We start from the raw sequence: 11,316 nt of genomic DNA on the forward strand, positions 1-11,316 counted from the left end.
ATACAAGGGAGTCCTTGGTACTGCCATTTCACAACATGTTAGAGCTAATCTCTGCGGAGCCCAATCTTGGAGAGCATCCCTGTCCGCTAGGATATCAGGCCAAAGGGGGACGACTCTCATCTACTCCCTTGCCTCTGGAAGTCTCATCTTCTAGTTCCAAAAGAGAGTGTGACTCAAATACTCAGGTGTCCTGAACTCTGGCTTCTTTGGGAACCGAGTCAGACAGACCAGCAATTAATTCCAAAGGCGCGCCCTTGATGGCGCATCCCACAAGCAGCCGCCGGAGAGGGTGGGCTGGCTTTTGCTGGGGTCCCTTCCTCCTGCTCTGTTAGTTCAGTTCAACAAGGGCACTGCTAGAGCCCGACGCAGAGAACACCTGTGAATGACTGTATGCCACCCTCAGAATGTCCTCTTCTCATCTCATCAGATGTTCCCAGTTGTACCACTTAGAAATTAAAGATACACATACACACATACACACACACACCCTTCCAAACGGCAGCAAAAAGCTAGGAATGCTGAATCCCAGGCTTCTGCTCTGGGTTGTTGGTCACAAATCTGAGCAGAAAGCAACAAAAACATAAAGTTTGGTGGTTAAAAGCTCTGTCACTTGCAGACCAAAATATGCAATAAAATCATTAACATCTCCACATTTTATAAATAAAATTTCAATTGTGAGGCAGAAGTATATCTTCATAATTTAGACAAAATTCTGTGTGTGTTTTTCAGCTACCACTTCCCCACCCTCAGCCACCCTTGGGCAAGTTACTTAGCTTCCTAGATTAAAAATGAGGATAATACTCATCTTTCAAGATTGTTGTGGAGATAAAATAAAATGATATCTATGTTAAAAACAGTGCCCAGCCATTCTCAAGAAACAGCTGCTCTGCCCTCGTCAGTGAACAGTCAGGATAGCAGGACTCTGTATCAAGTCACCTACCCCTCATTTTTTAACCCACTGGCAAAAATCCATATATTAACACATCACTTTTACTGTCTTATTGGCCTTCTTTTTTCTGGTGTCACACTGAAAAAATTTAAAACATCCTTTTATGCCAAAACTTAACATAAAAGGTCAAAGTCTGAAATAAAATAATCAGCCACTTCCTATTTCATACAATTACATGCAACAGAAATGTTATAGTTTACAAAATGTAAAGTACATGATTTGCATTTTTCCAACTAATATTGTCTCCCCACATCGCATCTCACCCTGCTTCCCTGAAAACTGTGTTTGTTTCAAAACAGAAAAATATTCCCCTCTGGGTGATCTCTAAACTGCATCTGTATCTGTCGTTCACCAAGCTCATGACTGATTCTCTCCAATACCCAAAATACTGACAATACTTTTTAAACCCTTATAACAAAACACCTAAATGAGAACAATAATTTATTTCTTTAATTTCATAAATGATAAAATAAATCTATCTGGGGGTTAAATTCTCCATTTAGCATGTTAAGATGAAACAAATCCCACCTTTTTCAGTAATCCTTACAAATTTTCAAGAGTTTTGCTCAGTAAAGATATGGCCATTCCAGTTGCAGAAGTATTTACATCACAGACTTGAGCACACCACCATAAATAATTTCTTGCAGCTTTTCACTTCCTGTGAAAGCATAACTTATCTCACGAGCTAAAAGATACCTCATTCCAGGGTGCCAAGTCCCTGGGCTTCTGTTCCAGCAGGTGAACCAATTCACACGCCATTCAGGCTGACTGGCAAGTTCCAATGGCACAGCCCGGGAGATGCCTCCAGGAGGATACCAAAGGCATCTATCTCGGCAGCTCAGTGGTTCCCAGTGGTCTAACGGATGCATGTTTCCATGCAGGTAAGGTCCCTGTGCCTATAAGAAGGGCACTCTGATACCTAAATCTCTAGCCTTGACCTTTCTCCTTGATATTTCCATTGAATGCCAAGCCCTCAATCTAAACTCAACCAACCCCCTTACTTTCTCAAACAAATATGAAAGGCATTAAAGATGAGGCCATACATGAGTAGAGTTCAGTTTCATGGCTTGTTCTTGTGCGGAACTGGTCAAGCACCTTGAATGTAGGAGCACAATAGTGGTAACAGGCTTTATCAGGTTGCACCTTAAAAAACTGCAATTCTTGGAAAAAATTATTGTATCAAAGATTTCATATGGTTGAACCTAATACAAAGTATCTCAAAAATCCTAATATAGAACAATGAAATTACCTACCTTCTAAGTCATTATTCACAGCCTGTTTGAGTATAATGACGTAACTTAAAGGCTCCTCAGGACTTCAGAAGACAGGATTTCTTGATTTGCAACCACAATTATAATTGTCTATACAAGACTCAAACATATTATAACATATAGCTTCATATTAAATGCTGTTCTCATTCCCCCAAAATATCTCATAGTCACCTACTTGTCTACTTGGTCCTCACAATCACTAAAAAAATGAGGTTTTTTTCAAGATAGCAGCCTTTTTAATGAAAAGTTTCTATAATAAGAATGTATTTTCATGTATAGTAATTTCTAAGGACTATGATTAACACATTTACTGCCCAGCAAAAACAAACAAACAAAACAGGACAACTCAGAGTCCTGCTCACTCCAAGCCTTGGATTTGGAGGGATCGGCACTCAGGCGCGGTCTGTTCCAGGACGACACGCATTTTCAGGATCACCTGCATCCCTTCCCTATTTCCCATTCCACTGCTCTGGAGCACAGCACGTCTTCCAAAAAATCTGTTTTACCATGTCTTATATACAAACATGAAATTTAAATTTATAATTATCTGATTCATAAATGAATTTGTAATTTTTTTATTAAGTGGGTAAAGGTTTTCAATCTGGAAAAAAGTTATTTAAATCAAATTTAAGTTACCAGAACTTTGTTCATTATCATGGTGATACATTTTATTATAATTAAAATAAAACTGCATGTATGATTTTTTTTTAATTCCAAAATCTCTAGATTCCAAATTATTTTATTTTTAAATTAAATTAAAAATTTTTAATTGCACTGAATTCTTTCCAGAAATATGACTCATACTTCCTTCATTCCATAAGTGCCAGTGCAGACTGAGCAGGCCCAGTGCGGGCCCAGGGAGTAGAGAAGTGCTTCTGCCCTTAGCCCTAGGAGGGAAGACAGAGAGAGTACCAAGTGACCCAGGTCTAGAGGGCAGGCCTCCCAGAGGGCATGGTGGAGGAGGCAGGGCTGGCTGGGGAAGTGCCTGGGAAGTGGACCCTTTAGTAGGCTGGGACCCTCTACTGGAGCAATAGGGATCGCAGAGGGACTTGGGGCTGGGAGTACCGTCCAGGCATGCGTTTTATAAAGATCACTCTTGCCACTATCTTGGAGAAAAGCCTGCAGACAAGCATGGTCTGTGAAGGCTGACAAAACACAAGGCCACCTCCCTAGTCCAAGCAGGAGACTCAGAAAGTCTGTGGCCTTAAAGCACATAGCGGAAGAAAGGGCAGGGTCCAGGAGGACTTTAGGAGGTGGGCTCTTCAGGAGGTGGGAGAGAAGGAGGCTCCAGGATGACACTCAGGCTCCTGGGGTGGGTGCCAGGGAGAAAGACATCTCCATTTACCTTGACAGAAGCCACGCAGGAGGTGCACTTAAGAAACACCTTTCTCACCAGCCTGGTTGCACTGGGCGTCCCCCTCGAGGCTTCCCACTGACCCTGTCTCCTAAACTCGGCTGAAAGCTCCTTGTCTATCCCTGGCCCCAGCAGGTCCTTAATACCTGTCTGCCGGATGAGTGAAAGAATGGACTGGTAGGCATGCTGTGCTCCTTTACATTTGCTCTTCAACAGGAAAAAGCTTCTCTGGTTTCTGATCTAGAAAACTGGGGAGAGAAGGGGTGTGTGTGCATGTGCTCACACAGACACGTGTGTGTGTGCAAAATATGTTCCCTGACATCGGTAGAAAGTCCAATCTCTTGCCCTCAGGATTTTCCTTCATTTGAAATTTGTTGAGCACAGTAGCTAGCTCACTTTACCCTCATCTCTGCTTTCTGTTCTTTCTGGAAGAATCAGTACCGTTCCCAGGGAAACAGCGGTACAGTCCAGACTGTCCTCCAACGGATTCCGTGTCAACTCCTCTGCTCATCGCGGCAGCTCCCACCCACTCCAGACCGCGTTTCTGTAGGTGTCCCCAGCTGCACCACTGCAGCGCCTTCTGATAGTTTCCAAAGCTGCATTCATTAAGTTTCCAGCTAAGGGCTTCGTTCCTCCCCCACCTCACACTCAAGGAACATCTTATTTGGGTTCAAGTTCCTTCCTTGGTGATCGTGGCTGAGGGGAGGGCAGCCCTCTAGGAGATGATGAAAGTCAAAGGGTGACTTTCTGTCTTAGAACTCCTGCGCCTCGGACTTTCTGCAGATGGGGGCAGAGGTTTCTCAGGGCTCATCCTAGATTCTGCCTCTACCTGCCTGCCCATCATCAACTTCCTTGGGACATCGAAGGCTACCCGAGACCCCCAGCCCTCCTTCATGCGTGGACACATGGACACATGACGCATCCCTCAGCACTGTAGCTCACTGCCCTGCACCCGAGAACACGTCCTGCAAATTCCAAGCTCTCCATCCCGTGCATAAGCAGACTCCTCATTAGCTGTCTGTGACTTGTCAATACCAATGTCTTGCGCTTTAAGTCCAGGAGCTCTAATGGCGAGATCTGTCTGCTTAATTGGATTTATACCACAGCCTGCCCTGGAACAACATGGGCTTATTTAAAACTTTTTATAATCCCTCTGGATCACTCTCAAATGGATGCCTTCCTCACCGCTGCCTCCATGGCCTCCAACCTGTGCTCTTGGGGCCCCCAGCAGGGGCCCTCACCCACTTCGATCTCTTCTGCAAACAATCCTGCTACTACATGAACATGGCTCTTCCAAGCTCAAAGCCTGTGGAGCTTGGCTCTGCTCAGAGAGTGGGGCCCCCACTCGCCCCTGCATCCCAGGCCGGTGTCCTGGCCCATGACATATCCATTTTCTCTCTAAACTTGCAGCTGCCTCTTCAGCCTCAGCGAGCCCCTCTCTTCTTCCCACCCCTGCACTGCACCTTGAGCAGCAGATGCACCACAGACACAGCCGGTTCCCTCATCTCTCTGGGTGAGTGAGGGGGTCCCATAAAACAAGGACATGAGGTGAGGGTGCTGTGGGTTACATAAGCACTTACTATTATTGTGTCATCACACTTATCACACATGGCCCCCCAAACCCCACAGTAGGCAGTTCACTCTCCCTCTCTAGCCAGGAATGCTGGGTTCTCTTTCCTCCCCTCAGCTCATACTGAGTTATTACTCAAATTAAGGCAGCCTGAAGTCCTATTTCCTTATTAAGCTGTTATAGCATTATTCTCACCCACAGTGATTTTCCTTATTTGACCTTTATACAATAAATGTCTGCAACTTAGTGTAAAACAATTTACGTTCTAAGCGTCTGTGTAAATCCCAGCCTCAAAAGTACATCGGGGGAGGGAGAAGTTCATGTTTAGTGGACACAGTTGGGAGATGATGGAAAAGTTTGGGAGATGGATGGTGGTGATGGTTGCACAGTAATGTGAGTGTACTAATGTCACTGGATTATACACCTAAAAATGGTTAAAATGGTAAATTTTATGTACATCAAAGTCATGAAGGAACACGGCTTACATTCCATCGTCCTCAAAGGCCAAGCGTGGTGCTGGTTACCGTCCCATCACCTGATAAAATGGAGAGTGCTATTCAAACATTTACAGATCCCTTCACAGTGCATAAAGCTGCTTTGACATAAACTAGCTTAACCACTCGATCCTGCAAAAGCCTGAGACAGGCATCACTTATCTCCATTTTCTAGATGGAAACATGGAGGCTTGGAAGGTTTAGTGACTTGCTTGTGGTCAGAGAGCACCAAGCCAAGCTGAGAGTCATCTGGGTCTCATGAATCTGAGAAATTTCAAGAGCTTTCCCTTAACTGTTCACCTTGTTGGAGCCATTAGTGCCTTCCTCCTGGGGAAAATTCAAGCGGGGGCCTGCCTATCTCATCCTGCGAGCAGAAGAGCTTCACCTTGGCCTCTAAGCAGCAGCTGCTCCCAGGGGCAGTCACGGGCAACTCTAGGGTTCCCAGCTCTCTCTTTAATCCTGACCCTGCGAGCAGCTGCTCCCACACACGTGTCCTTCCATGTGCCTGGCCCCACACGACAACATTTTAGCCTGGATGACGGGCCTGACAGGAGGTGCTCCGAGGTGAATGGTGTTAAGTCCATCTACACTGTGAGTACGCAGAACTTCAATTTCTTTAGGGATGATTAGAGCCAATCAGAACTCTGAGTGTGGAACAAATGAAGGACTCATGCTTCCTACCACTGGTAGAGACGTTTATCCATCACCCAGCCGTATGCAGATTAAAGATGTAAGGCCCCTTTGCGTATGGCAACATGGGCCACTTCCTTAAAAGGTCTGCGCCAGTTCGGGAGTGGGAAGGACAGGGCCCTGTGGGGAGATAGCGTGCATATTCAGCATTGCTGTCCTGACAAGTCACCTCCTGATTAGGCCTCAGTGCAAGTAGGGGCTGAATGTGTTCCTTGGTTCCAGGACAAGCTTGCTTCTAAATACTGAAGCTCTGGAAGTTTCTAAAATCCCATAAAAAGAGCATAATTTATGTGAATACAGATATTCCTACCCCTGTTTACTAAACAGCGCTGAAAAAGAAGGGGAGCGCTTGGAAATACCAGGGCCTCCGTTTGGAAAAAGCACTCCACTTCCTCAAAAAATTGAAAACAATTACCACATGACCAGAAATTTCACTTCTGAGTATAACACCAAAAAACCCTGAAAGCAGGGTCATAAAGAGATCTGCACACCCATGTTCACAGCAGCATTGTTCACAACAGCCCAAGGATGGAAGCAACCCAGGTGCCCATCGACCAACGAATGCGGTCTCTCCATACAATGGAAGTTTATTCAGCCTTAGAAAGGAAGGCTACTAATGCATGCTACTATCAGGATGATCTTTGAAAACATTACACTCCGTAGTAAGCCAGTCACGAAAGGATAAACACTGTATGATTCCACTCATAGGATGCACCAAGAGGAGTTAAATTCATAGAGACAGGAAGTGCAATGGTGGTTGCCAGGGGCTGGCAGAGGGGGGAATGGAAAGCTATTGTTTAATGGGTACCTAAAGCTGAGTTTAGCAAGATAAAAAGAGTTCTGGATATGGGTACATGACAAAGTGAATGTACTTAATACTACTGAACTGTACACTTGGAAATGGTTTACCACAATTAAAAGAAAATCTCTCATTAAAAAAAGAAAGCACTACACTTTTACTAAGTCCTTCTACAGCCAGGATGACCATAGCTGGAAACTCTGAGCTTGGATATAATTAGGCGCCACGCCGTTCTAAAGGCACAGACGTCATCATGTGCTGCCAGCATCTGTTGACAGGTCTCATGCCCAGCGTATCACTGAGATGGCAAGTGTGGAGGAGGCCCACAATAGAAACAATGGCATTCACCTCACCCTCTTCCAGCAGGGTGTCTCTGAGGGCGCAACGAGAGGCCACGGCTCTGCCCGCACTGGCCTCACGGACTTGAGAAGCTCTATACCAAAAGTGGAAACAGAGCACCTTCCGGAGCTGCTCAGTCTGTGTCCTAATGTGGTGTTTTGTTTTGTTTTCCTCCAGCCTCTACAACACTCACTCTATCTTAAGAAACAAATAAATTCTCACTTTTATACCTTTTAGCATTACCTTGAACTGGGACCAGGAAGAATATTCATTTTTTAATAACAGATGTCAAGTGCTATACAATTATAATATTCAAAAACCCCCAAAAATTGCAAAGCCATTATATCCAAAAATATTGTGAATACATTTTTAAAAATTAAATATGGCAGAAGACATATATGTCAATGTGGTCTTTGGAAACTGACATTAACTCTATTCTGCTATTGTACCATACTTTAAAAAATCAACAGAAGCCACTGTGATTATTCTATTACTTCCAGAAATGATGGACGGACTTTCTGTCTAATTCCTTAGCTATTTTACTGTTCCTCATAAAAAAAAAAAAAGCAACCTTTGAAACAAAGACTTAGAAGTTTTTTAATCCATGAAAAAGGTAACAAAATTGTAAGAAAAAATTTTTTTAAAGAAACACTCATTGCTAATTAAAGTCACTTTTTAACTTCTTGCTGATTGGTGATACATCAACTAGTCCAAATGACACATTAATAATCCTCAGACCACAAGTTTCCCTCACAATGAGTCACTAAAAATGGTAGAAGGTCTGAGATTTTATTTTCCTTTGCAGATTCAGCTTCTACTTATCACCCCCATTCTCTTGTTTCCAAGAAGGTAGGGATGGTTGGAAGTCTTAGGAAACCAAGGTGGGAAATGAAATGAAGATAAATTAGAGCTTTAAAATAATAATAATAATAAATTGCATTTTAAGAGAGAGGGTAGGCAACAAAGAGAAAGCCTGATATAAAAATAATGCCCGGTTGTTTAATAATTATCCATATGTGAGACCTCTAACATTTCGTTGGGGGGCGTGTGGGATGCGCTTCCCAGGCGCACACTCGTTCACTGTGGACTCTCCCGCGTGGTCACCCACGGGCAGCCGCGCGCTCGCCCGCGCACACGGTCAGCAGCGGCCGTCCACCTGCAAGCAGGGCCGAAGGAGGGACACCCGCCTCGGCCCACCGCAGGGAGGGGGAGCTCGGGGCGCTCCGGGGCCGGCCCGGCGGGGGGCGGGGCCGGGGGCGGGCGGACCCCCGAGCGCCCTGGCAGCAGGAGGCGGGCTCGTCGCGCGCCAGCGCCGGCCCCTCGCCGGGGGTCAGGGCAAGTCTCGGGCCGCGGGTCGCCGCCCGGCCGAGAGCGCCAGCCCCACGGCCGCGAGCTCCGGGCCGGCTCGGCCCCCTCCCGCGCACTGACCTCGGGGGCCCCTAAATAGAGCGAACAGTCCTTATTCTACCCTGAACCCCGCGCCCACGCAGCACCCCTCGGAGGAGCTCGGGCAGTTCAGAAACGGTTTCCAGGGAGTGTCGGGCGGCCCGGCGAGCACGCGGCGCCGCGAGTGTAACTCCGAGGCCAAGGTCACGGGCTCGGGTCGGGGCTCTCAGGGCCCGGTCACAGGCAAGCGGGGACGGGCACACTCAGCGCGGCCTCGCACTCGCGTGTCGCTCACACGCGCGCCCACGACCCCGGCTTCACGCCCGCGCGCGGGCGACTCCCCTCGCACCCGGCGCCCCGCTCCTCGGGCTCGCGCTCACGGCCGGCGCGGGGGACACGGACACGCGGGGGACACGGACACGCGGGGACAGACACGGGGCCGGCGCGCCGCTGACCTTCCTCTGCTGCTTCTCCCAGGCGGGGTCGAGCAGCAGGTCGCGGTCCCACTCCTCCTCCTGGATCATGTACTCGTCCTCATCGTACACGTAGTTGTACTGCACGCCGGGCTCGACCTGGTTCATGGCGCCGGGGGGCTGGGCGGGCTCGGGCTCTCGGGCGGCGGCGGAGACGCGGGCGCGGGCGGACACGCTCCTCTGGGCGCGGGCGGCGGGCGGAGGCCGGGGCGCTGGTCGCGGCGAAGCACCAGCTCGGGCGGCGGCGGCTCCGCGCGGCTAAATACCCGCGCCCGGTCACGTGGCCGCGCGCCCCGCCCCCCGCGCAGGTCGGGCCCAAGCCACGCCCCTGCCGCCCCGCCCCTCGCCCTGGGAGCAGCAGCAGGTGCGCAGACAGGGACCCGCTGCGGCCACTGCCCAGCCCTCCGCGTGCTGCGGCCCCGCCCCGCCCACCTGCTCCCTCTGGCTCCGGCGGCCGGACTCCCGGGCGCGGGCGTGAGCACCCTGATGGGTGGGTGGACCTGAGCCAGGAGGGAGCCCCGCAGCCTGGGTCCCTGAGCACCCCCAACACGTCCCCGATTTCCATACGTCTGCATATGCCCGTTTTCCACATAGTTGCACATATTCACTAGCTATCACCACATCACACATACAGCCCTAAAAAGTAACGTTTTAACATTTTTTACAAATTGAAGGCAAGACCCTCCACCAGCAAAAGGATTATGACTTGCTTTACTGTGATATTAGCTTCATTGCAGTGGTCTGGAACCAAACCCACAATATCGCTGAGGTACGCCTATATATGGTGTGAGGCAGGGGTCTAACTTTGTTCTTTTGTGTGTGGCTATCCAGCTGTCCAGCACCAGTTGTAGAAAAGACTACTAGAATCCTCATGGACTTAATTGCCTTGGCACCCTTGCTAAAGGGCCCTGATTCTTACCAGATCTTTTATTTTAGGACATGGGGCTGTGACTGGAAAGCTCACCTTCTCTTTTTACAACTGGCTTTCTGCTTTCTCCCCTTTTACCTGTCTTGACAACACTGGGTCAGATCACTCTCTGATGTTCTGCAATCTTTCTTGGTGCACTTTTTAGCTTCATACACTCTTCCTCAGGAAGGGTCAATACCAGTCGTTTTCTTTTTCGGGGAAACTGAGTCAATAGAAGTGGAGTGACTTGCCCACATTTACACAGAACCAGAACTAGGCCTTTGGCCTTCTCACTTCCAGCCTTCCAAAGTGCCTTCTGTCACTTTACCTAAGTGGTGTGACTTCCCAGGCCAAGGGATGGCAGATTACATTTTAATTCTAAAAATATGGCAGGCTAATATTTTTATTTCTTAATTTCAAAGGAGGGCCTAATAAAGATCTGTTACCTTAAAAAAAAAAAAAAAAAAAAAGTAATGTCTAAGAGCTACAGAATCCTCTTTCTCCTCCTGCTCTCCTCTACATGCTTACCTGGGGAAATCAAGGAGAGGGACTTGGACCAACCTGTTAAAAGGTCAGAAACCAAAACCATGGTGGGCAGCGTCAGCCTCCCCCTGCCAGTCATAAAGAAGGAACCCTCAATGGAGGAGCAGCAGCCAGCTTTGTGTTACATGCCCACCTCGTCCTGATGTGTCCCACTTAATTAGGCCTTTCCATCCCGATGGTGCTGGCTAGCTCTTCCTTATCAGTTATGGCCCTGAAGGAACCAAGAAAAGGTCTCTCGGGACAAGCAAGTTGAAATTTTTCATCACATTTATTATGCACCTACTGTAACAAATACTGCGTTAGGCACTGGAGATACAGAGGCAAGCTCATAGGCAGGGCTCTTACCTCCTGAAGCTTATGTCCAGATTGAGTGAAAGGTGCCCACAGATGCTACAAAACTGTGGTTCAGGGTTTGTTGACGTGTTTCAAGCTGAGTGTATGCCTGGATGTATCATCGTTCCTTAGAATTTTTACATCACTTAGTTTTATTGTTTCAAGCTTTCTGCAAAAAGATTGACAAATTGGCAAATACATTGCATTA

At 47.7% G+C, this 11,316-nt stretch overlaps 1 protein-coding gene across 2 annotated transcripts in view; it reads right to left on the bottom strand.

Annotated features, from left to right (window-relative positions):
* Positions 1–9,433, bottom strand: part of ACTN2 (actinin alpha 2) — a 69,563-nt gene extending 60,130 nt beyond the window's left edge. For both annotated transcript variants that reach the window (XM_087828910.1, XM_087828911.1), the window contains exon 1: positions 9,308–9,433. In XM_087828910.1, the coding sequence (XP_087685036.1) occupies positions 9,308–9,433 (126 nt within the window). The remainder of the gene's footprint in view (positions 1–9,307) is intronic.
* Positions 9,434–11,316: the final 1,883 nt, after the last annotated feature.

This window comes from Miniopterus natalensis, chromosome 21 (assembly GCF_054644295.1).
Source record: "Miniopterus natalensis isolate mMinNat1 chromosome 21, mMinNat1.hap1, whole genome shotgun sequence".
Taxonomy (NCBI): Eukaryota; Metazoa; Chordata; class Mammalia; order Chiroptera; family Miniopteridae; genus Miniopterus; species Miniopterus natalensis.